The 26,346-nt window shown below is 49.2% G+C and overlaps 1 protein-coding gene across 2 annotated transcripts in view; it reads left to right on the top strand.

Annotated features, from left to right (window-relative positions):
- Nucleotides 1–26,346, top strand: part of LOC135908902 (uncharacterized) — a 636,710-nt gene that overhangs the window by 46,364 nt on the left and 564,000 nt on the right. Inside the window, exons 1-3 of one of the 2 annotated variants that reach the window (XM_070532479.1) lie at nt 2,390–2,519; nt 4,212–4,287; nt 25,310–25,366. The exons of the other annotated variant lie outside the window; for it this stretch is intronic. Of the exons in view, the coding sequence (XP_070388580.1) occupies nt 2,486–2,519; nt 4,212–4,287; nt 25,310–25,366 (167 nt within the window). The 5' untranslated portion in view covers nt 2,390–2,485. Of the gene's footprint in view, nt 1–2,389; nt 2,520–4,211; nt 4,288–25,309; nt 25,367–26,346 lie in introns of those variants that run through there. 2 annotated transcript variants of the gene reach the window in all.

The following is a 26,346-nucleotide window of genomic DNA, read 5'->3' as shown; positions in this document are numbered from 1 at the left end:
CCGTAGTCCGGTGGCCGCGGCGTAAACCGCGGCCGCGCGGGCCCCTGTTCTCGCCGCTTGGTTCGCGCTGAAGCGAGAGGCAGCAGGAAGGTGAATACGCTCGCTACTGCGGGCCCTGTCTTGAAAGCGATCGTCTTACGTGACAGGCCGACGTGCTTCCTCTATGGGTAGGCATAGAAATGCTTAGGCATTTCAAAGCCATGAAGTGAGATTGCATTCCGCTGCTTAAGACGTCGTAAGGCCTGAACATGCAGGTATGTTTTTTGGGGGGGAATAAATAAATAAATAAATAAATAAATAAATAAATAACAGTATCATCGAGATATGCGCAGACACGATATCCCCAGTAACGCAGTGGGAGCCTTCGATATGTCATTGCAGTGCATGACGAAGTAGTAACTGCGAAATATAATTAGAAAACGGGCACAGTGTCACAAGCACTATATAACCATGAAAGACGTGGCAGGGCTAAGCATTGTTTAGAGCGAAGTTATGATAGAAAGATAAGCCTTCTTGCGGATTCCTTTTTTCTCGGGCCAGTGGCGACTCCGTTAACCATGAGATTGGTGTTTCATTTTAGTATCGCATAAGTATAACATACCGATATAGCGTGACATTCATCGCTTAACATCTGTTTAACACATCTCAGACACTACACAGAACCTTCGCGGCACCGGACCAACTGACGGGTTTTCTTTTTCTTTCATTTGTCTTTCTCTCCTGGTTTCTTGCGTTCTGTTGTTCCATGTTTCCTTGCTTTTATATGCACATATAGGCATCATCCTGGGATGGCCTCTACAGTTCATTCTATTTCGCATCCCTACTGAGCTTCAGTTGACGCCAGGCTTGTGGCATATACACGTTCGTTTGTTATTCCCGCTCCGCTATGCAATATACGGTGTTTCCTGACCTTCTAAGCTTTTACATTGTTCTACGAGTACGGCTTCAAGACTAGAAAGCGCGAAGCGCAAGAACGTGCGAAATGGATGCGGGTAGTGTCAGCATTGCCCTCTTCGACTTCGTCTTTCCTTGTTTAGCATGGTGGCCGTGCTAGTATAATCCCGATCAAACGGTCCCAGCTTCAAGTTATCTTTCTCTACGCCGGACGGCTTAATATTGTGTGAACGTACGATCCCCTAACTCCGCGCCTGCAGACGTTAGCATGCAAACGCGCTGTTTTGAGGCGCAGTAAGGAACAATCCAATTCAATATCTCTAGGTGCGTGCTTCAACGTTCTTTCCGCCTGCAGTTAACGCTCTTTAGGACTGCGTTCTCAGTCGTCCCGTCTTGCATTCTTCCGAAACCTGCTCGCGGGGTTGATTTGAAACCATGCTCTATTATTCGAAAAGTATGCAACGTTTGCGCCGTGTCTCGCCATGCAATGTCTTAAGATGCAAATTCGTGCAGCCATTGCCCCGGTGCGCTTATATAGAGCAGCGCCCCCCCCCCCCCCGAAAGCGGTTTTGTGACGATTACTTTTTCTCTTGTTCTTTTTTTTTGTATTTCTTCCCCCGTGCTAGCAGCCAGTCGTGTATAGCAGCGTTTCTGACCAGCGCGAGCCCTCGGTCTGCTCGGTTCCCTTTCCCCTCCATCCGCGCTCGGTAACGAGAGCGCCTCCCCCCGGCGTCCGCTGCACCCGGCGTCCCCCGCACTGCTGCCGCTGCAAGCCGCGCCCGCGGGCAGCACACGCGGCAAACAACGCGGCCTGCGGCCCGTGCGCTGGTATCGACTGGCCTGCAGGCGGTAAAAGCTGCATCCCCCTCCGCAACGCCGCCCCCCCCGTCCCCCTCTCGCGATCGCTTGTTGTTCAGCCGGCTCGCGGGGGTCGCGCGCTCGCTTTAATTATTTCTTCATTAGCGGTAATTAGTGCGAACAGGCCGATCCTGCAATTACACAACGCCGAGTTCGCCCTTTGCCTTCTTCCTCTCCCACCGCTGCTGCTGCAACAACAACGCGTTGTTCTCGCGGCAGTGCGGTGCCTGCTTCTGTGTTGTAAGTGCCGCGCTGTCGTTTCAACCCGCGGTGTGGTTGCCTGGGCCCCTCGGTGCGGGGGGCGGGGGGGGGGCGGCTAGGGGTCGGCGCGGTGCGTTCGGTCACAGCTACGGACGCAGCGAGGCCTGCGCGGGCGAGCACACGGTCGCAAGCGCGCGCAGAGTGCGCCATTCGACGCACTTGCTCGCCCTCTCGCGTACAGCTCTTCCTCCGCTCCGTTCTCCACCCTCTGGCCCCCCCTCGGCTGCCTCACTTCGACGTTACGTCGAGCTGCGCTTTCCGCGTATTCTGTCGAGCTTTGTGCTTCCGAGAAATCACGCGCGCTGCGGTTTTGTTTGTGTGTGCGAAACGATTCACGTCGCTTCCATAATCAGCACGCCTTTGACGGGAGGCACGGTTTTCGCGTGCTGACTGGCGCGCGGGATTTGTCGGCGCTCGTTTCAGCGTTCCCTCCGCTGTTTTCCTTTGCAGCTCTTGTGTATACATGCTCTAAATGCTGGCACAGCTGGACGAAGATGGATGTTTGCGTGAGTAATGCCGACAAAAAAAAAAAAAGAAAGATGCCTTCCTTTTTTACGTGCAAGCTTGTGCTCACACTGCGTAATTGATCGATGCGATTTGCGCAAGGGGTGGAGGAGCGGGAGTAATTGTCTGCTATTGTGTAGGAGTGCGCATTTTTCTGCACAGTGTTCGTTGCTGTAATAACTGGGAAACATGTGTAGCAGGCATTCGCAGGCGTGCTAGTCTGATAACATTTTCAGCTTGCGTGACTTCGCGGCGATGTGTCAAGATTAAGCAGCTGGCTGTCGACTGGTGTGACGCCGACGACATTGCGTCGCTTGCAAAGATAAGAATGATGAGCCATAATTCCTGTTTTGTTCAAGGAGGACACTGTTGACCTTATGGCATCTGTATTTGTCATAAAATATTATTCGAAGAGATGATACGGCTGTACTTGTCGGCTTTCAGGGATGTTTAATGGTTGACATGCTGTCCACTATTTATTTATGCACACAGCAGCCCGATTTGGCTATCGCAGGAGTGGCTTTGCACATTCAATGTAACATCAAAACATTTTTCTGCCCAAATCAACTTCAACACCGTAGACATCATGATTGTTTCGAAATCAAAGATACAACAGGCGATAATAAACAAAGCGTCAATAACTTATACGAAAATTTCTGTAAAGCCAACGACTTGGTTTCAGCTGGTAGTAAGTTCCCTATTTTTTAATTGTACGGGGAAAGAAGCTATTTAAATAGATTAGTACGCGGTTGAAATAGTGCGAGGTTAAGTTTGTGGCTATTCCCAGTAGGTTTTAATTTAGCGGGAGACCGATCGTTGTTAGTTAATGAGTAGCGTGGGATGTTAATGAGATTCTGCAATATTTTAGGGCATTCACGATCGCGCCGCTTGGACAGAGGTTGGAGACCTATTTCGACAAGGTGAGATTAGGTTGAGAAGTTCCAGCCAAAAAGGGCTGTACATGAAACGGATTGTTTTCTTTTGAACTGATTCGAGGGTGTTAATGCCTGATACCTTATAAAGGGTTCCAGATGGGACAACCATATTCGAGAATGGGTCGGGCGAGGTATTTATATGTTAGCGATATTGTTTCACGTGGAGCTTTTCGCAATGTGCGCTTTAGATGGCCCATTTTTTTTTTTAGTGCTTAATTGCATGAATTCAATATGCTTTGACCACAACATGTTAAGTATGAAGATGAGGCCAAAGTACTTGTATCCGGACATACTATAGTGGAAGAATTACCACGCGCAGCTCCCCATATGGGTGGCCTGGTTATAAGCGTAATATTCTTGACTGCATAAATGTTGCACCCTTATAAATAGATGCGACTCTTGCGTGGTTTAGATGGCGATTCGAACTGAGAACCTTTGTAACGATGAACTAACTGCCTCCGTTTTAGGCAGGTAGTGTTGTGTAACTACGGTCCCGTACCATGAGACAAGATCTCAAAGGTCTCACCGTGGTGTTTACGACGTAATATATAGCTGCCTCCGTGCTTTAAATCACAAAAGCACACGCGTTGAATTTTTCATTTTATTTACGGCTTGTTACTAGTTTACAACTCGATGTGAGTCATTGCAGTGCAAACAATCTCTTTTTCGTCCTTTTTGCTCTGGCGTATGTGTGTCCTACAACCCTCCTTCGTCATGTGACACCGTGACTAAATTTTGTTTCTTTTTCACTTTCTGCAGGTAAGACCGCCACGGAAACTCCCGTATTCTTCCGCGACGTTGTATCTGGACGACATATACGAGCGCAACGTTACAGGTACATTATTTGCTTTGCGTGCTATGTTATGTTATACTAGTCCGCGCAGCCCAAAAGATTACGCAGAAACTCCACTGGAGTTGTCTAAGTATGCGCGAGTATGCCCCCAAATTTCAATTCACCCACCCACAAATTTTAAGTTGGCCCACCCCAAAATTTCATTTGGCTCACCCACAAATTTCGGTTGGCCCAACCCTATTATATACTTATCCATGCATTTTCTATGGAGCCCTCAATATCCCTGTGGGTGTGCGTAAATCTGATCATATGGGTATTCTTTCTGATCAATATTTTCTTTTGTTTCAGTATTTTTCTTATCGCTTATAAAGCTACCAATCATCTGCATTTACGCTAGCATAACGATTAAATGCGTTAATTTCTCAAGTTACGCATTTTTGTGCAGATACAGGGCATTATACTTTTCGCGTTACGGACAGATTTTCCTGGCGTACTCGCCAAAGGATGCTTACGCACTAAAATAGGTGCACGCGTTTGTCGATTGATTTCTTGGATGAAGTAACTGTAAAGGTAATTGCACAAAAAGGCGATCGCATGGCCAACCACTCACTCAACGATGTGGCAGCGTGGTCGTCTTGGGTTAAGCTACGAGAACTATATTTCTTTTTCAAGATCCGATCGGTCGCCAAATGAAAACCACAGTGAAAATCAAAGCTGTTTTATTTGGAACATTTATGTACACTTTCCAGCTACTTCTCTGCACAGTCGCCGCTCCAATTGAGACATTTCTCGTAGCGTGGTGCCAAGTTTCCTGCACCCTGGCCATAGGAGGCAGCCGGCTGCGCTTTGAGCCAATTCTGTACGCTGGTCTGCAGCTCGCTGTCTGAGTCAAACTCCCGCCCTCCTAGCCAGCGCTTCCTGTGAGCAAAGAGATGGTAATCAGAGGGAGCCAAGTCCGGTCTGTGCGGTCGGTGATGAAGCACTCCCCATCGAAAACGCTACAGGAGCTTCTTTGTTGCTGCTGCACTGTGCGGCCGCGCATTGTCATGAAGGAGGACAATGCCCGATGACAACATTCCTCATTGCTTGTTCTGAATTGCCTTTGGCAGTCAGGCTGCACAAGGCTACAGTGATGGTCGTGCCACTTTCCACAAATTTCACCAAGAGAACACCGCCGCTGTCCCAGAACGCAGTAGCCATGCACTTTCTGCTGGAGAAGGTTCCCTTGAACTTCTTTGCTTTCGTGGAATCAGAATGTATCCACTGTTGGGATTGCTCTTTTGTTTCTTCAATTTCGAAACGAACCCATGTCTCGTCCCACGTGGCGATTTTCTTTTTAAAAGAACCTTCTCCTTCATCGTGGTAGCGCTGGAGAAAGTTAAGGCTGCGTCCATTGGCTGTGTTTTGTGATGTTGGTTCAGCATCTTGGGAACCCACCTCGCACAGACTTTGCTGAACGAACTGGTGGGCCAGTTGGTTATACGTATCTATTGGATTACAGCGCACAGTGAATCGAGAGAAACTGACAGAGCAAAAAAGAAAGAAAAGGGTGGTTGGTGGTGTCTTTAGTGTGTCAGTCCCTGTCGATTTCTTGTGCGCTCTGATCCAATAGAGTTTCCGGTGCTGGAGTGTCTCAGTCACGGTGGTATAGAGAGCTGACCGTGAAATTTCGCGAAACGAATCACTCAACACAGAAATTGTGAACCGACAGTTTTTCTCGAATCGCCTGATCCACTCGCCAAAAGAGATCGTCGGTGTAGGCCCTCGCTTCCTTCCCTGCCCGCCTGCATCACGAACGTCTGTCTGCGCGTCCTGCTGCAAACAGTTCCTGCACTATTGCCGCACTTTGTTGTCGCTCGTGAAAGTTGTACCGTGCGCGTTACTCATTCGTCGATGAATTTCGGCTGCAAATGCGCCCCTAAGCGTGCAGAAATTGAACGACAGCTTCATGCTTCGCGGGAGGCTCTGTTGTTCGAAGCTCGTGCTCCCTGCGCGCTTACAATATAGGTCAGAATTGACAGCTGCGCCCTCACGTGATTGGCGGGCACACCAGGGACGGCGTCGTCGGATTCTCGCTGTGGCGTTCATTTCGCAACAAGCCGGGCCTTGAAAAAAAAATAATAATAAAGAAAACCTCGTACTTGATGTTTTAAAGCGCTCACGTTTCACTGCATGGCGTACAACTTTTGCGACGGACATTGAGAGCGAGTGAAAATGAGCGGACCTTAAAACCCCTTCCTCCAGTTTGTTTGTGTACTTGTAAACACCGGCAGTCAAGCGTGCGCCAGTTAATGTAACTGCTGCGAGATCGTAAAACGAGCCGCCGGTGATTATGGAGGAAGCGCGGCGGGCGCTTTGCCCCGCGCGCTGGAGACAAACAAGAGCTCGTGTATTAAAACTAAAGCGCGTGCGTCATCACCGCATGCATAATTAGCCTGGTGCGCGCCCGTGCTTCTGCGGGTCTCGTTGCTGATTAGAGTAATTGAAGTGGCCGGTGCATTTCACACGTTTAGGCTTTTCTTCTTCCGCGGTTACATTTTTTTTTTTTTAATTCAGATAGTATGTATATGAACTGAGCTCAGAGACTTGCATGCTGTTAACCCGACCGACGCATGTTCCGACCAGCGGAATGAAAACGCGAGCGGATTTTAATGCGGCGGGCGTTGCCCACAACGCGCAGGAAAAAGAAAAAGAACGAAAACAAATAGAAAATAAAATAAAATGAAACAGAAGTAATCGAAAGGAAGCAGGAGAAGAAAACGCGTACGTAAAACAAAGATGCCGGAATAGCTGCTACGTATTCACTGCACGTGTCGCCTTGATCGCTGCCCTGGTCAGCATCACCAGCAAGATAGCCCAGGGCCAGCTAGATCACAAACCCTGGCGCTCGCCTCACGCGACGTGAGACTGCAAGACTAACTTGATATCACCCGATTGACTTGCTGATGAAGAGAGCTAACAAGGCGTAAGGGGACCGCGTTCATCCAGATGCTTTCTATTTAAATTCATTTTAACGTTTCCAACATTAGTAGTCGCACGCTCGGCGCCGTAACAAAAAAAAAAGGAGCTTAAATTATGGTTTTATTTTTCCCTAAGCCTCCGTGCGCGGGCGCTAGTGAAATTAATAGTGCATGCAAAAGCATTTGTAATCGAGCAGGGATTGTGAGAGGGTCTGAAGTTTTGCAGCGAAGCTGTTAGCCTCTCGGTGGTCGGCATTTTTTGTGTCTCTCCGGGAACAATGAGAGAGAGAACGGAAGAAGGAAAGGCAGGGAGGTTAACCAGATTGAGTCCAGTTTGCTACCCTACATGTGGGGAGGGGAATGAAGAGTGAAAGAGAGAGACAGAAAACATCAGTTTATACCGCACTTTCACAAAATTGTCACATTAGCAATGGCTCATATCCCCCATGAGCAAGCAAGAATGCAATGGCTCATTCCCCTCGTAATGCAGAGGCTATACAAGCGATCAGTGAAGAGAAGCGAACAGTGCATACATTCAATCGAATTACGCCTACAAAGCACAGAACAGCGTACGTTTCAATAAAAAACAAGCTCAAAACAAGCGTCTATCTTCGTCAGCAATGGTTCATAACCTCGTAAGCAAGCAGACAATACAACTGCTCATACCCCAGTAAGGCAGGGGCTACGAACGCTCAGCAAAGTGAAGCGAACAGTGGACACAGTCATTGAAATCATCCGTGCACCATACAGAACAGCATATGCTCCTATAAAAAACAAGCTCAAAGCAAGCATCCGAACCATGAATACCCCCCTCGGCAGGTGTAGTGGCGGTCGTGCAACAGCTTCGCTAAACATCACCTTTCGCGTAGGCCGCAATGGCGAGTCAATTTTTTTGACATAAATTTGCCAAGGTGGACCAGCTTATATTCGTGATACTGTGTGGGACAAAAAGAAGTGAGTTTGCCTCACATGGCAACTGTGTAAACGTCTTGGAGCTCTGTAATTTTGTTGTTTTGTGGTCAGATGTTTTCAGGTTGCGTATGGTGTTAATTGTTCCACATAAGTGAAGAGGAAAGAAATAAAGCAGTTAAAAATGAAATACGCGTAAGCTATGTCTCAGTTTGTTAGTTGAAAAAGATCAAGACCCGTATTCATAAAAAGTTATTACGCTATATTTCTTTGTAACCTGAAGTTCCAGCCGGTGGTTCCAGGCAATTCCTATGCTGGTCATATCATTAACAAAGGCAAGCCGGCTAAAAGATAGCTTGCAGATGAAAAGATGTGTAAATACGGACCCAGTTCTAACATCGTTCGTATATATATATATATATATATATATATATATATTACTTGGTGCGTTTATTTGCTAACAATTGGCTTATTCGTTAGTCGGTGCTATTAATTTGTCGCTTCACCGGTTAGACGCGAATGCAAAAATATCCGACGTTATTGTTTTCCACAATGTTAACTATTATACATTTCCATTCCACTCCTGTAATAGTTCTGTCTAAGAGCTGACAGTATCTGTAAATAAATTACTATATATTCTTATACAGACTGCTCTAGGTGCATTGAGCGTCCGCACTGAGGGGGAAAGCGCTAATCGAGTAATTTATTCTCGCCTTGCATTTCCGGTGTGACAGACTTGTGGACCTTCGGAACGAGTAACGTGCGAAGCAGGTTTCGGTGGAGTTGAACCTGGGGAAAGGAACACGTTGCGCTGTAGCTTCACACTCCGCTCACCGCCGCAACGCACGTTCGAGTCCAGCGCAACACTAATTTTTTTCTAATATTTGAGTTTGTAGACATCTATAGTTTTACAATAGAATTAACATGAGAGTAATATAGCACAGAAGAGTTAGCTTTGTTTACATTCCCCAGCCATGACTAACTAAAATTTTCTGGCCATTTAAAGCATGCAGCGAGTGCGTGCCGGTATAGACCGCTGCGCCGGCGCAGAAGCCGACGGTGTGCGGCTCGCGGGGCCGCCTCGTTTGGGGCCGCACGGTGCCTCGGCGGCGCTTGCTCAGGCGCGCTCGCGTAAAGAGAGCCGCCTGTTGTGTCGGGCAGCTGCGGCGCCGGAAGTCCAGAGTCCGCAGTTTCCGGCGCGGCTGCTGCGAGTGCTTAACCGCGCGCGTATTTGGAGCCCGGCGGCGAAGTTGCGTCGAGTGCTTTTGGAGACGGGGGCGGCGACTTCTGCAGGCACCGTCTCGTGTGCGGCGGTTGCTGTGAGTTGCGTATGCCTATCCGTGTAATGAGAACCAAACTGGAAGAGGGGTCCGGCTCATTGCTCACCGCCAGTCGCCATGATAGCCGCCAGCTGTTTGCAGCATTAACGACAGCATCATTGACCTGCGCGAGCGAATCAAAAAAGAAGACACGCGCATAAACCAGACGCGGGAGATTTCGACAGGATTATGTTCGTCCGGCCCGTGTGGCGGTCTATGGTGGCTCGTGCGGTTTGTGCATATCACCGCAATAATTCGCGTTAACGGCAATTCTCTTCGAGCATGTGCGAGCTCATCGAGGAGGGCTTTGCCGTTGCCAAGCGCGGGCCTTCGGGCATCACCCCGGCACCCATTGAATTATTAAGCGAGGGAATCGTGTATCGTCAGTCCCTGAGGTTAGCTTTCCCGTTGGCTGATATTGTCGGAAGCTGGAATAGGCGGAATGGCGTAACGACCACATGTACGCGTTAACAAGCGCCTGCGCGTGAACGTAATACGGGCCTCGGTGCCCCGCCAGAAGCGGCCTCGTGACAGGCGAAATGCTTGTATAGGTCTATCAGGTTCATCTACATCGTACGTCTAATCCAGAAGCCTTATGAATAAGTGCTCGTGTGTTATATAATTCTTCTAGCTGCTCTGTGACAGGTTTTATATGTGTATATAATTGAAGAATGGAAAGGATCGTGGATTTCCCAGCTATTGTGCACAAATGCCCGCATTATCAGTGACGTGTGTAACCTGGCTGAGCTTTTCATTTCCTCTGAAGGGCAGCGGTCAGTTCAAAAGCTGTAGCGCCATACAATGCGTTAATTTGCGCACTTATTTTCTCTATCTCTCTCTATTTATCCATTCTCTGGTTCTATCTCCGATTCCCTTTCCCCAGAACAGGGTAGCAAGGCGGAAGTTGGACTTGCTAGTATGCATCTATTTCCCTATCTCTTTCCACCTCCTCCTCTTCCGCTGAAGACGTTTACCAGCCAGTCTAAGTCAGAAATCGCAAAGCCCAAAAGTAAAACGGAAACGAACACACGTGAGCGGAAAGCGCCTGGCCGAAAGGTGGGTGGAGGAGGGGGAGATGAAATAGAAAAAGGAAAAAGCTGCACAACTTGCGAAGCTGTCGCAAGAAAATGAGAGAAGTGAAGGGGAAGTTTCCGAGTGGACATTCTTTTCTCCCTCTCTTTCTTTATTTTTCATCTCGCCCCGCGCTCTACCATGTGCGCTGCGCCATCGGGCGTTGTACGAAGCCGGACCCTCGGAAGAGAAGAGGCTCGCGCCACTTGGAGAAAAGCAAAGGACCAGATAACGGCGGCCGCTTCCAGTCTCGATTCTTAATTAACGTCATTCGAGCTTGCATCCTACGCCAGAGTGAAGAGGGCGGCCGTCTGACCTTAGATAGCGCAAAGAAAACTGAACGGTACATCCTACCGAAGTATCCACAAGCGCGCCTCCCACGGAATACTGTGCCGTAAGTCGTGCCTTTTCCTTCCACTTAGTTCGTCTTAATTCGTTGCGCGAAAGAGGCGCTGCGCTCTGCCCTAGTATTTAGCTCGATAGAGTCCCTCCCCCCTTGCCCCCCTTCCCAACTTTACGCACCGTTCGCTGCGACGTGATAGAGCTGCGGGCCGTTGTCATTTGGCCTTTCCCACGCACGCGCTTGCTCAGTCCAGACAAGACAGAAAGACATGGGGCAAATGGTCGCCTACAATGAGAGGACTTAGCAGCATACAAAACTGCGTTAACGAAACTTGGGGCAAATGAGTAAAAATGGAGGGAGAGAAGAAGTGAGAGAACGAAGGCATACGACAGAAAGGCTCCTACTTTACGACGGCGCGTCGTACAATCTATATCAGCAAATGATATATATATATATATATATATATATATATATATATATATATATATATATATATATATATATATATATATATATATATATATATATTGACGCGATCCAAAGCCCGCGTAGAGGCATAGAACAAGTGTGTGTGTGTGTGTGTGTGTGTGTGTGTGTGTGTGTGTGTGTGTGTGTGTGTGTGTTTGTGCGTGCGCGCGTGTGTGTGTGTGTGTGTGCGTGCGCGCGTGTGTGTGCGCGCGTGTGTGGGAGAGAGAGAGAGAGAGAGAGAGTATGTGAGTGTATGTGTAGGCGCAGCTTGGGGTCCTGCGATCCGCGAAATTATGGTCACCGGCGCAGACACGCGCCCTGCCCGAGCCACATGCCGCGAGCACGGTGCGCAGTATTTTATGTCTTTCCGTTAGTTGCGTAAACTGCATTTTCTTTATTTCATACTTCTCACTGGACCCGCGCTTCGACTGTAAGTTAAAAGAAACGTTCGAAAAAAAAAATCAGAAAGCGAAGTCAGACGTGGAACGTGCTTGTTCCATTAACAATGAAGCCAAGGAAGGGTCGCTGGAACCGATATTTCTAAGTGGTGGCAAAAAAAGTGAAATTAGCTTTTCTAATTGAATCAAATAACGACGGAAGTAAATGTTATCTGAGTTCTCAAACGGCCAGCTTCCAACACCGCAACATCATTTTCGTGTTTCGTGTTTTTCTTCTCTGGCACTTCTTCCTAATGCTGCCTCTGCCTGTCCTTTCGCAGTCTTTGTAGTCCTGCAGGCATATAATTACGGGGAAGAAAAAAGAAAGAGAGAGAGAGAGATAAAAGAAAAAGAAAACACACACTGGCTCGTTTCACCTGCGCGATGACCTGCAATTTCTTTTCTTCCGTCTTGCAGTGCAGTGGCGGATTGTTATACTCCAACTCCGCGGAAGTAAATTGCCTCTACCGGGAGTTCCGCCCAGACCTTTCTAATACGTGAGACTGTGCGCTCCAGGTGTTCGGTGCATTCGCGGCCGTTGCCGTGTGCGATGTCATTGTGCGCACCCCCCCCCCCCCCCCCCATCACTTTTTTTTTAGATACGTTTTCTGTAGAGAGCGGTTTAGTTTAAATTTTGCGCTCGCGTGGCTACAGCCCAGATTCCTGCGCGAGCTCTCGGAAACAAGTCGCAGTTAATTAAAAGTTAGTTTTATATATTGCGTAAATGTAATTTCTCGCTGCCTTCTACTGGCCTCTACTTTCATAAGTGTGAACTTGGACTGCATGCCATCTGTTTTTCTTTTTTCTTTTTCGTCTATCGTGTTGGTTTTGACTCCGCCGAATTCCCCTCGTTTGCATTAGCTGCGGAAACAGTCCGGATAGAAGAGCCAGCCCTCGTTCGTGACCTCCCGCTGCGCTTGTTTAGTTTCATGGGTTTAGCAGTGGTTAGCATTCTGTCTCTGGAAGCCGGCTCATTGTTCATTTTTTCCGAAGGAGTGTTATTGCGCATGTACAATACATAACGTGTGGCGTCTTTCCTTTTTTTTTTCATTCGTACGTGGGCTGATCCACATTATTAGTCAAAGGAGCCACGTCGAGCAAAGTCACTAATTCGAGCAAAGTCCGGTCAAGTCACATATTCGAGTGACTCGACTGACTCGACTTGTAAGTCAGGTCAGGCAGCCGACCAGTTCGCCATTTCTCCAAGGATTGGTTCACTCTCTCCGTGCTGTCTCTTTTCGTTCTTTCATTCACACAGTTGTTGTGCGTTCTGCCTTCTTCCCTCCCTGCGAGTACATGGAAAGTGGTACGCCCGCCGTCACTCGACAGGCAGCAGTGTGGCTGCAATAACCGCGCGGCATCTCCCTCCCCTTTCGGCACAGCGGTGTGCCTGTCTTCGGTCCTCCGTCCTCTCCCTCGCCTTCCGCACGCGGTTCGTGTTCATTTCCTCGGCCTTGACGAACAGCGCCCATTTCGAGCCGGCTGCTTTCGCAAGAGGCAGAGGCGCAGGTGCTCCGCGGTGCACCCCGCTGCCGCCACGTTGGCGCGAACCTTCGGCGCTGCTCGGGGGCCGAGTCTCCCGTCTCTTTCTGGGTTTTTCTTTCTTTTGGGGGGTGGGGTGGGGGGGGGGGGTGTTTCCAATTCCTCTGCTGTGGGGCAATATTAGCTACGGAGAGGAGGCCTCTCCGCTTATTGCCTCCCTGGATTCCCTTTTTCTTTCCGTCACTGCTGTCATGGAGCTAGCTTATTTGCTAAATGGTTGCCTACACTTGCTCAATAACACGAAGGAAGCTAAGGCAATCCCATAGAAAAAAATGCAGATTTTTTTTGTGTAACATGCAATTCCTTGGGTAATATATATATATATATATATATATATATATATATAGTGATATATATATATATATATATATATATATATATATATATATATATATATAGTGATAGATAGATAGATAGATAGATAGATAGATAGATAGATAGATAGATAGATAGATAGATTTTTGCATTGGATTTGTAAATTTCCATTCAACTATCTCAAACGTGATTCAACCAGAACGCATCAGTATGGCTTGTTTGAAATCAAGCGTGCCTCAGAATGGCAGCACATTAGGAATGCTATGGCCGCACGGGAGGAAGAGAAAGCGACATGAATAAATTTCTTCGACGCCTAGTCATGTACTCTACATAAGAAATGTTGGACGTGTTATTAACCAATCAACGAAGGCAGTCAGCCAATAGCAATCAGGAACGAAAAGCTTTGCTACGGCCACGGTTTTTCGCAGTAACCTGCATGTGGTTGGTGCGATTTTGGTTGAGTTCGATTGAGTTCGATCTGTATTGGCTCAAGCTTGTTCGAGACTCTCTTGTGTGATCATAATGGTAAAGTCCGTGGTTTTTATTGTCCTCGCGATTTATTCCGTTATTGACGTATACGCGTGCCTGCGTGCTCTCCTGCGTCGCAGCCTGCGTGTTCGGTCGATACGTGAATTGCCGGATTCGCTAAGCGCGCCGAGTGCACCTTTAGGCCCGCGGCTCTTCCTAAGCCCACGCAGCAGCGTTACGGACCCCGAGGCGTGCCCTCTCCCCTTATGCTGCCCTTTCCGCTGTAGCGTTCTCCTCTCGGCTCGCCGAAGAGAAAGCAATTAGCCGTCGCGTGCGTGCAGGCGCGTGCAAGGCACACGCACGCAGCCGCAGCTTGCGGACGTCTAGTCGCGTACGCTAAGAGGCTCAGTCGTGTAACACCGACGGCTAGGTGATAGCGCAATTCGCCGCTCGTTGTCATCTGCCAGCCACGGACACGCGCGCCTGCTAAATCCTTGCGGGACACCCAGCACGGAGGCGACTCTTCGCACGCCGTCCCGTATCAGTGCGTGGTAGACACGTAATCTGCGCAACGAAGCCCTCGTTGCGCGACGGTCTCACACAAAGAGGGCCGAGAGAGAGGGAAAGGAGAGGCGAGAGATAGAACGGTTAGCCAGTGTAAAGACAGGGTGGCTACCCTGCGCTGGAATAATGGGTCCGCACCGTAACTTTATCACGTGCACGAGGAGTTGCGTACCACAGACAGGGTCGCGCGCACTTGGAGCTTACGTATGAGCAACATCAAACGCTCCTTTTTTTGGCGTTTGATATCTTGCGGAATATTTTTGGGATTTCAGTGTAAAATGTCTGTTTTTCGCCTCGTGGCCTGTGAGATCTTACGGAGAGAGAGACCTTTTGAGATCATCTCGAGGGGAAACAGGCGAAGTGTGGAGCAGCGTGGTTCGCCAGCATTCTGTTTGGCAGTGGGCTTACCTGACATCTCAGCATCCCCCGATGTTGCCTCACCAGCTTGCCAAACGGCAAATGTTTTTCGCCAACACAAGGTGAACTACTGACCACTGCGCAATACTACTACTACTACTACTACTACTACTACTATAATAATAATAATAATAATAATAATAATAATAATAATAATAATAATAATAATAATAATAATAATAATGATGATGTGAAAATGGGGACGAAGAACAGCAAGATGAATAATGCGATTAATGACTTGCTGGGACGTATGGGTAAGTGAAAATTCGGAGCATTTCGAATAAGTTCGAGTCCGCGTTAAAACAGCGATGTTTTGCACCTTTTGTCGAACTTCTCCGAATACAGCGGATTACATAGGTAATATTTTCTTTGGAGATTTGCGTGTGATGTCATGATTCCGCGCAATGGAACGTGCGATCCGCAACCGCGAACCCTCGCCGTCGGCCTGGAGTCGCGCAAGATGGCGCGGCGCATATTGTTCGTACGAAAAAGCGGCTCCGAAGATGTCCTTCTCGCGAGCACCGTAAATCCGGCTCGAAGCATTTCGCGTCCTTTAGCCCATGCCGTGGAGCGTCGCAGTGTGTTTGGTTCCGCCAACGCGTGGCTCCGTTCTCCGGTTGCGTCGACGACCGCAGGTCCCGGCACCGCTGCCGGTCGCCAAGCGGCAACCAGTCCGCGTCCACCCCGGCCCCGCGTAGAAGATGCGAGACAGTGGCCCGCTGGGAGGCACATCCACGGCCCATGGAGAGGATTCGTTTTTGTTCCCAAGACTCCTCCTCGCCTCTTTGGCCCTCCTCGCTGTCTCGCATCGACAACAGCGCAAGCGAAGGACGACCGGAATCTCGACTCGCCTCCCTACTTCGCGAGAGTTCCACCTCCTGCCAGTCTTCCGCTCAGCAGCTCTATATTCTTCTTCGGTTGATTCGTTTCTCTCTCCCTCTATCTCTCGGTTGTTCCTTGTCTCTCGGACAGTCGTTGCCTACGTGCCGTGAAGGGCGCGCGTTTTACTCTCGCTAACGTGTACCAGCCGCTTGCGTGTACGGGGATCGGCGTTCCCCTTGCCCGTGCGCGCTCACTTCCATTCGGCGCCTTACCAGCGCCGCTTTTCGAAAGGCCACGGCGCGTTTTCCAAGCCGAGCTGCTCTGCCAACGGGAGAAGCTGAATTCCGCGGCTCCCTATTTGGTGACGCGCGGAATCTGCGTTATGCGAAGGGGGCGCGGGCGTATATACTGTTGCGCAGCAAGCTCGATCCGACGCAATTTTCTTTCCTTTTACTTATTTATTTCACTTATTCTTGTCCCGCTTTCATATGACTGTCTCTTGCGCTCGCTGCTGCTCAGCTTCTAGACGAGAGCTCCTCAGCGTGATGCAGCTGGGTGGTTTTAATAATGCACGGGCAAGTGGGTCACATGTCCCTGAAGCCCCGTTCTGAAGTCTTTTTCTTTCGCTCCTTTTTATACTTGTGAGGTTGATTCGGCGATTCACTAGATAAGTAAGTCGCTGTTTGTTTTCTTGCGAAGTGCCAGCACACTGCCCACTATAATGCCCTGGATTTTCTGTTTTTTCAAGCTTTTTTGACGTCGCTTGTCGTCATCGCATATTTACATTGTTGCAAGCGCAATTCAAGACGAGGACTTCTCATGTATTACCTCGATATGTTGTGCCTACACTAAAAGGCTATTATCTGCGTCCAAAGCCATTATGTTCGCCATGAAAAGCATTCGCAGCGCACGGGTTGCGTTACTTCTCGTCGAATTTTATTCTCGTTCGACTGGCTTAGGTTTGCAGAAGACGTGCATTACTACTGCTACTAGTACTACTCTCTCTCTCTCTCTCTCTCTCTCTCTCTCTCTCTCTCTCTCTCATGGTTGCTGTTTTTACGGTCTTATTGTTAGTACGGCGAATATTTCATCTCATTTAAATGCGTTATTACTCTTTGTCTACTTGCGTTACCTTGCATGTAAGTTGGGCGGCGCGTTGTTTTGGTGCGCGGGGCTTGTTGATGAGTTTAGCAAGTTGAATTTTATTGCTTTCTGTGCAATTTCTCGGGCTATTCGTGTTACCATTATTCTTTTACAACATTGACGACGCCTACTTGCGCTGTGTCTCCGCGTGGCGCCGTCTCGATATGGGCCAAGATAACGGGCTCAGTCGAAGAAATTATTACACATAGATAACATTAATCATCTATACTAGGGGCGTGCGAATATACGAAACTTTCGAATAACGAATCGAATAGTGTCCTAGTTGATTCGGTCTTCGAATCGAATAGTTTATATGAGTAAATGCGAATATTTTTCGAATGCATTTCGAATATTTCGAAACGTCAACTGCGCCCACTTTCACATACAGTTGGAGCAAAACTACGGTGAATTTTCACCCCCGCGGGGATAGCATAGACATCAAACGTGGGAACTTGCGTAGTGGGGCAGGCTACGTATCTTAGGTATATAGCCATACGTTTAAAGGCTATACAGCTGTCATTCGCACTCTCCGAAGAGTCATGTGCATGCGAAGAAACCACTTGTTCGCTCCTAGTTCCCCATTTGTGTTTTAATGCGTAACCATTCTTTGGCGAGTACCCCAGCAAGATCTGTCTGTCAGGCGAAAAGTGTGAAGCCTTGTACCGGCACAAAAGTGCATAATTTGCGAAGGTAGGACATTTAATCTTTATGATAGTGTAACTGTAGATGATTGGTAGCTTTATGAGCAATAAGGACCAATTGAAACCCAAAAAGAAATGCTGATCGGATAATTTCGTCAGCAAGATCGCGTCCGTAACGCGAAAAGCGTGACACGTTACCATACGGATGCATAAAGTTCCAGAGAAAAGGCATGGGGCTGCCTATGGTAGGGGTGAGACAACTAAAATTTGGGGCCGTCCAACTTAAATTTGGGGTTGGGCCAACATGAAACTTGCGGTGTGCCAACTTGAAATTTGGGCTTGGGCCAACTTCATATTTGCTGGTGCATGGGCCGACTGAAATTTGAGGGTGGACCAACTTGAAATAATGGGGTTGGCTAATTGAAGTTTGGCAAAAAAGATCAAAAAGTAACAGCCGAGCCAAAGAATGCTTACGCATTCATAGACAATTCTCATAATTTCTGTATAATTTTTTTTATTCAAACATCGCTTCATAACGTACTATGTAGTGGCAGAAACTCGCTTAGCTTAAGAATACTAGGATGTGGACGTTTTATAACTACTGTGACAGTAGTTGTTCATTATTCGAAAACTGTTCGAAAACTATTCGATATTCGATTCGCTTCTGGCACTATTCGATTCGTATTCGATTCGGTCCCAAAAAGCGGTATTCTCGCGCACTTACTCTATAGCAGCGCATAAAATGGGCTCAAATTTATTGCAAACTCGCGCTGTACTTTGTTCTGCCGCTAAGAACGCGTGCATTCCGGCCACTTCTGTGAATGTCCCGAACGGACTAACTTCTGGAAGTGAAACGATCGGGAAAGAGAGACGACATATAGGCTGGAAAGCGAAATCAGAAGAGCTACACGAAAGGAAAAATGAGAGAGAGAGAGAGAGAGAGAGAGAGAGAGAGAGAGAGATTGGTCCGGAAACAAGCAGTTTCTTCGGACCGTGCTGCGGAACTTACTTGACCCCCCTCTGGGGACACCTTTACGACGATGCCGTGACAAGTTTTCTCTCCCTAGCCGCGCAGGCTGAGCCCGCGGGCCGTTGCATCGACCGCCCTCGAGCACGCGAACAAGCAAGGACGCGGGTATACGTGCGGCCGCGCATTCATTGAGCGGTAAAAGAGGAGAGAAAGGGCAAAACGAACACGCTGTACGGATCTGAGGCTCCCCCCCACCCTCGCGGTTTGCGCAAAAAATACGGAAACCTTCGCGACCGGCAAAGCCTCGTAGAGGCGCAGTAGCGTTGTCGTTCCCGAGATGCGCGCATACTTCGTATCGCGTTGGAAGTGGAACGTAAAATAAGAAGCGGGGGGAAGAAATAAGGGAAAATGTAACCAAACGTAGTAATGGATGCCGTGCTCATTGCGATGCTGTGAGAGTGCACTTTTGTGCGTTTCTTTCCATAGTTGGGTTTGTTGTCTATGCCAGCCTTTTTTTTTTTTTTGTTCGTTCCCGCTTGCTCGTTGTTAGGGGTGAGGAAGAAGGGTTGGACAGGCCCCAATCCTCTGCAACGGTGTATCTGTCGCTGGCTGTAAAAGGCGGGTGCGTCCCTGCAGAATGATTCCTTTACGCGGTGTGTTCATTTCATTCTGGCGGCGGTCCCGGTTACGGTGCCGTCGCGCAGGAGACGCGGTCCTTTATATATATATATATATATATATATATATATATATATATATATAAAGGACCGCGTTTGCTGCCTTAATAGCCGCGTTCCACGCGATGCCCTTGCACGCGCGGCCGCTCGTTTCGTTCTCCGACCGATGCGTGTGCTTTCTCCTCGCATTTCCCTTTTTTTTTTCTCTCTTGAATTTGGAACGTCATTGTAACGGCGTGCGTTCAGACTTTTCTCGCGTGTTTACTCTCTTTCTCCACTTTTTTTCGGGGGGCTAGCAACGACGGCCGCTCTCCAGACTCCTTTCGGAACTCTCGGGACGAGTAACGCCTCTTCGTTCCCTTCATTCCCGAGCGTAGAGTGGAGAGGGTGATCGCTGCGGAGTCACCGAGCAGCACTGGATTGCGCGGCCGATCGTTTTAAACGGGCGCGCGGGCGGTCGCCATAAAATGCGCCGCCGCCACCAAAGTCGATGGTCATAATATGAGCGGCTAGCCGGTCCCATTACGGGCAAACGCCGGCGCAGGGAAGACTTTCTTGAGCAACGCCCGCTCGGCGGCCGCTCTCGTGCTGTTGTTCTTTGCCGTCTCTCCCTCTTTCATTTTTCTTTCTTTTCGCTTAAGAGCTCCTGCTTCCGCGCCATCGTTCGTTCTGGGGTGGAGCGCTGTAAAGCGCTGCGGATTGATGCGGCCCCTTTTTCGCTGTAGCATTCGTCGGCTTACCGTTATGTCTTGCGTCTTGTTTTTTGTTTATTTCGACTTTCGAACAAGCAACGTTGACGCCCTTCTATAGTGGCTAGATGCATTTGAAGGGTTTGGTCCGGCTGCGGTAAATAACCGGAGAGTGGCCGGACACCATTTCCACGAAGTGACGCCCACCCCCCCACCTAGAAAAGTAAAAAAAAAAAGGAAGCTCCCAGTGGCGGCTTTGAGACGACAAAGTAAAAATTATGCGAATGGCTTGTGACGTTCGCCCGCTAAACGATTGCGCGCCGCCGACGTGCCGTATACTTTGAGTGCTTGCGCGTCGCCACTCGTTTATCGTGTCCCTGCTGAGGCAGCGTGAGAGCTTCGGAGGGGAGGGGAGGGGGACGGGGGGGACGTCGTGTGAGCGTCGTGGGCTTTCGGAAGCTTATTACTGTTATCACCGTGCTGCTTTAGGTACCGCTGAGCGGGTCCACTATCGAGTGAGGGCAGTGCATGGTCATTTTAATCACTGCCAGCACAGCTGTCACTGCTGTTGTAGCTACCGTGCAGTTCCGAGGCTTAGCACAGATGCAAGGCGTTGCATCATCAGATGCAGGACTACCTCGAAACACTACTATGATGTCGGCCCCTGTGAGCCGCAGAAGAACTTCTGTCCGAAGACTCTGCAGACGAGCTGGGCAATCAGCGCGCAACCTTTCGCAGCTGCTAGCTTGACTTACAGGCGCTAAGATTCACCGGTTATTGCGAACGTGCCTAAGCTGTGAGTTTTCTGTATGCGCGTTATAAACCGCGTGAAGCGCTTGTGAGCTCTTCGCTTTGAATTCCTGCAGTGCCTCAACTTAAGCGAAGTGCACCTTTCGGGGGCAGTTGCCAGCCGGCCCTGCTCCTCGCTTTCCCGTTCCTCTTAACTGTGTATATGTGTTCCAAACAAATAATAATAACGCATACCCACGCGAGGTTGTATGTGACGCTTTGTGCTGGTAGATGAGGCGCGCTTGGCGTCATGCAATCTCCCTCGGCGCAGACAACACCATCCCGCTCACTGGCACCGTGCCGTGTACCCTCGCTCGCTCGCTCGGCTAATTTACTCGCATGGAGCGAACCAGTGTCCGTAATCAAGTCGATGTTCTTACTGTGAAACTGTTCGTAAGAGCAGATGCGAGCCAATGGTGATGACGGACATATTATTAACGAAGTGGCCGAGAACAGTTACGCACAAAGATCTTCGTGAATTCGACCCCTGGCGACCTGGTTCCATGCCGTACACGATAGTCATTGTCGCTGCCGTCGCGCGCTTTGTCTCACTCGGAGAGTCGGCGTCTCATTGCGCAATTAGCCGCTCACAGCGAGGACGCTGCGGCGAGCGACGGACGCACCTCACGGCGCGGGGAAGGCCGGGGTTGTAGCCGCGGCGCTTGTGTGCGTGCGTGTGTGTGTGCGCCGACCAGTGTGGCGGTGGTGGTGCCGTCGCCAGGCGGTATCGATCTCGCGCATCGATCGCGTTCTCGGTGAGGGTCCGGACACGCGTGCGTGCGTGCGTTGCAGTGCACCTGGTCCCCGTCGGAACTGGTGCTCGGCGATAAGCGAGCTCTGCCCGGTCACGTGCCATACGGCGCCTCTCCACGAGTGGCCATACAGGGGGTCGCCGCGTATTTGGAGCGCCGCTGTGCCTTTACTGTGAACTGTATATGATTAGAGTTAGCAATTCTCATCTAACTGAGGAAGGTTGAGGCGTTGTTTGCGGCATCGAAGAAGCGGGTCACGCGCACTGCAGCTCGACCAGTAGGGAGCTTTTTTTTTCCAGCCCAGGAAAATCGCGTGCACGAAGATAACTGAACGTGATGTGTTTTGATCTGCATGCCATCATTGTAACAACAGCCCAGGCGTAGTGCTAAGGTGCTAAAGAGTGCGAACGCGGCATGGTATGTGGACGTTCACGAGACGGCATGTAGTCAAGACACCGTTTGCGCACCCCTAATAAATTTTGTATGCGTCTGTGCCCGCATGTTTGGCAGTCGTTAAACTGTCGGCTGCTTGGTTTCCCCCCTTTTTAAACGACTCGCCCGCCGCTTCGTGTTATACGAAGACTCTCACCTTTTCGCTGCTTTAATTTCTAATTGGCTAAGATCGAGAAACCGTGCGTTTTAATACTTACAGTTACCGCGTCTTTATACCCACAGCGCACATTGTTCTGATTCGCGCAGCTTTAACAGGCAGTTTCCGTCTTCGTAGTCCCAGGATCTTTTCCTCCGACAGCGCTCTATTATCTGACACGCAGAGTCTGACTTGTAGAGTACGTTAGTGCGTCAAAAGATGGGTATTGACACAGAAGACCCATGCATTCTTGCCGGTAAACGGTCACAGAGACCCTTCTTCAGTCCTTGAAGGCTACTACTGCACTGTACGAACGCTTGTGACAGTGGGCATTCCTCTGCGACAGATATCTTTATGTTTTATTGTTTTTCTTCTCTTTCCTTTTTTATCTACTCTTCCCCTTTCCTCAGGTCTCTCCTCAAGTCCACGCATTAATTTTCCCCTTTATTCTTTCCCAAGTGTATAGGGTAGCCAACCGGGCACGTTCTTGGTTAAGCTCCCTTTTCCCTCTTCGTTTCTCTCTCTCTCTCTCTCTCTCTCTCTCTCTCTCTACCGCATTCGTAAAGAATGCTTGTTAAAGGTTCCTGATAATGTTGTCGTTAATACCGAGAACGACTGAGAGTAAAATAACTTTTCGATTTTTAGCGTCATCGCGAACACACCGGAAAAAGGAGAGCGGATAAAAAAAGAAAGAGACGAAGCGAGGAACTACAAGGCAGAATCATCCCCTTGGGCAGTTTGTATACCGCGGAGGAATACGGTGCAGTCATCTACTCGATCCTTACACGCAACAAACCGTTTATTTCTTCAAATGCTGTCCACAGACACACACAGAAAAGGTCAAGCAGTAGGAAAAAAGCAGGCAGTCGCGTGTGCGCCATACAATGCGTGGCGGCCGAGGCACCGCGCCTGTCGCCATTTCTCTCGCACCTCGGCGTTCACTGCGCACACTTGTTCTTCGTCGCCTTCGCCAGAATCGCTCAAATATGCTAATGGCATGCGTCCGCTGAACGGTCTTCGTTGGCTGCTTATCGCCCCTGCCACCCCCCCCCCCTCCCCACCGCTGCATTCCCTCGCACCAGCGCTTCGCTTTCGCATCGCCAACCTTCGTCGTCGTGGTCGTCGTTGCCCGAAATATTTTCGGCGCCTGCACGCGAAAAATAGCTCAAGGTGCGCGTGTCGAAATGCGTCGTCTGTGTGAATAGGCCACGGCCGCATACATGGCCGGAGCGTGGGGGGGGGGGGGGGGGGGCCCAGGGTTCAAAGCGCGGGCGAGAGCGCGAGATTGGCAGCAATAAACCCGAGTGGCGAGAATGCAACGAACACGAAAGTACAGGAGATGGATATGAGCGACTCAAGGGAAAACGACGGGACTACAGTACGAACAGAGCAGAGAGAAAAGAAAAAGGGAGATGCATGAGGACGGAAAGACGAGCGAAGGGGCCCGAATGATGCGTGTGCGAACAGCGTGGACCGTCTCGTACAAGAAATGCGTGGCGTTTCTTCGAACGCTGATCGCTGTTTCCTCTGCGAAGTTCGCCCTACCCGGCTGTTGGACATGGCCATCCTTGTACTGCCGCTGCAACTACTGCGGCCCGCAAAGCAGCCGTTGATGGCTCTCTATCGTTTCCTCTCTCTGTTTGCTTTCGTTTTTTTTTATTGTGAGAGGGTTGGGGTGGGGGGTCTCACTGCTCCGTAATTCTTTATTTATTTGTTGCCATTGCTCGAAGGGCATGCAATTGGCGACGTTGCGCGGTTATTTCGTTGAGGAATATGAGCATGTCATGTAGTTTACACGAAGAAATGGCGCCTTGCCGTGGCCAAGTGGGAATATTCCTGCTGTTTGGTTGTCTATTGTTTCGATCTATTTGCGCGTTAAAAAAATCCTGAGATGTCATAATTAATTCGCAGCGGCCCTCATCTACGGCGCCTACCAAATCAAAGCCGCCTCTCTGTACATTAGAGTTATAAGATTGGGCTGTAAACCCCGTGCGTTGTTATTTTTTTTCCCCGTTTTGTTTCTGTCCGATACACACTCTCTGAATTGATTTCTATTAGTTCAGTAGCCCTGCGGCCGCGTAACTCTTGCGCTCTGCATAAACATCTGAACAATAGGTAGGCGTTTAACCCTTTTGCTTTCTTCACTTGAATGGGCAAAGAATTGCAATCGCCTTGGCCTGTATTACGCGGAATCTCGAATACTATGTCTCTCTCTCTCTCTGTGTTTTCTTTTTGATACGCCAGACTAATATTGCAAAGTGAAGTGAAGTTTGCTAGGCATTATAAATCGAATTCGGGTGAAGCAATATTTTCTTCCTTCTAACTGTAGCCTGTAGAAAATTACTTAGGTGCCTTGCTTGTTTCCTTCATTTTTCTCCTCGCGTTGCTTGTGACCTTCATTTGACGGGTCCTTAATGTGCCATACAAGAGTACCTACATGGCGGCCGCGCACATGCGTTGCTTAATCCCTCAACCGAAGGAGCGCTGCAATCGAGCAAGCGTTAGGCGGAAAACTTTTACATCACGTTAATAAATTTGCACTCATGACACGCGCTTTTCGATGCATGTAGATGTGCGCGCCGCCAAAGCAGAGTCGAAGGCTATAGGACACCTGCGTCAGCTCCCCTTCGCTTGTACTTTTGGAAAAATTCTTACGAACTAAATTAAAACCTGAGCACACTCTTTAATAGGCGATAACACTCTAGAGATACCTATCTTTGTGTTGGTTACGCTGCTTCTTTCCACGCGCGCGACACCGATGTAATGCAGCGATGCGTGTCGGCTTTGCCGGCAACCAGCACGCGTCAGTGTTACGTTCTTCGGTCCCTTGTTCTTCTAGCGCTGCTGCCTGAGTGTGTAAAACCGAGTAGCTATAGCTACCGATTCCTACTGAGCTACCGAGCTGTAGCTACCGAGGTACTTGAAGCGCTTAGCAGCGGTGGGTAGCCCTAAAATTTTCTCAGCTTCCTAAGTTTCGCTTCCATCCCGGCTTGAGCACGCCATCGTTGTCTTTTCCTGTCATTGCACGCAGCGACGATCGCTGCAGCGGAAGACTAAATGCCCTCGAACAACTTTTGCAGTTTTTTAATCAATTGCTTTTGCATATATGCTCAGTTATTGAAGTTTTTAAGACTATTTTGCTCGGCGTCATGCTCTCTCCCCCTCTCTCTGTTCTACAGCCGTAGCGCTGACAACGTCGCCCGTGCCGTGGTGTATCCTCGCAGTCTCCAGCAAAGGTAGCGAAACGTTCCTCCCGTGACGAGCACTGCGGGCGCCCGCGTGCGGCGGCGGCGGCGACGAGACGTGACTGATGGTGGCGTCACGGGTGGCGCGCGGCTGTCGCGTTGCCTGCGCTGGTTACGCGCGCTGCCCTCGGATCCAGTTGGCGTAATGCCCGTCAGCGTTTCTGTCTGCGATGACGGAAGGCAGCCTGCGTACGATTAACGATGCCACGCGCGCGCATTGTCTGCGCGCTTACTTTGTATAGGCGCACGCACTCATGAAGAGCACACGTCTGGCCGCGCTTAATCGCCGTTTTCATCCTATCTATCTATCTATCTATCTATCTATCTATCTATCTATCTATCTATCTATCTATCTATCTATCTATCTATCTATCTATCTATCTATCTATCTATCTATCTATCTATCTATCTATCTATCTATCTATCTATCTATCTATCTATGTCTGTCTGTCTGTCTGTCTGTCTGTCTGTCTGTCTGTCTGTCTGTCTGTCTGTCTGTCTGTCTGTCTGTCTGTTTGTTTGTTTGTTTGTTTGTTTGTTTGTTTGTTTGTTTGCAGCGTGTAATAGGAAGCTTGCAATAATAATTAGTGGACACTAGCGCATTGCGCGGCTTTTGTAGACTTCGTAAATTCTTCTTTACGTTGGCCCTTCAGTACAAGGTGGGCCAGCCCTGGGTTGAATTCAATTTTTTAGACTCGACAGTTTTGCAAACAATCGTTATTTCAGCGATTAAACCCCCCCCCACCCCCCTAGAAAAAAAGAAAAAAAAAAGAGCAATGCTAAGTACACATCCAAAGGTGCCAAGAAAAACGAAACTCGCATAATTTTTAAGTGAACTTGGGAGTTCTTGCGCCACAGCCAGAAATAGTATATCGAAGCAGCCCTGTATGTACAACGATAAATATGGAATATCCAACCCTAGCTCTATATCCAATGAGGCGGCATATCCAATCGTGTCTGTGTATCCGACC

This window comes from Dermacentor albipictus, chromosome 1 (genome assembly GCF_038994185.2).
Source record: "Dermacentor albipictus isolate Rhodes 1998 colony chromosome 1, USDA_Dalb.pri_finalv2, whole genome shotgun sequence".
NCBI classification, from domain to species: Eukaryota; Metazoa; Arthropoda; class Arachnida; order Ixodida; family Ixodidae; genus Dermacentor; species Dermacentor albipictus.
This window is presented reverse-complemented; position numbering and strand designations above follow the sequence as displayed.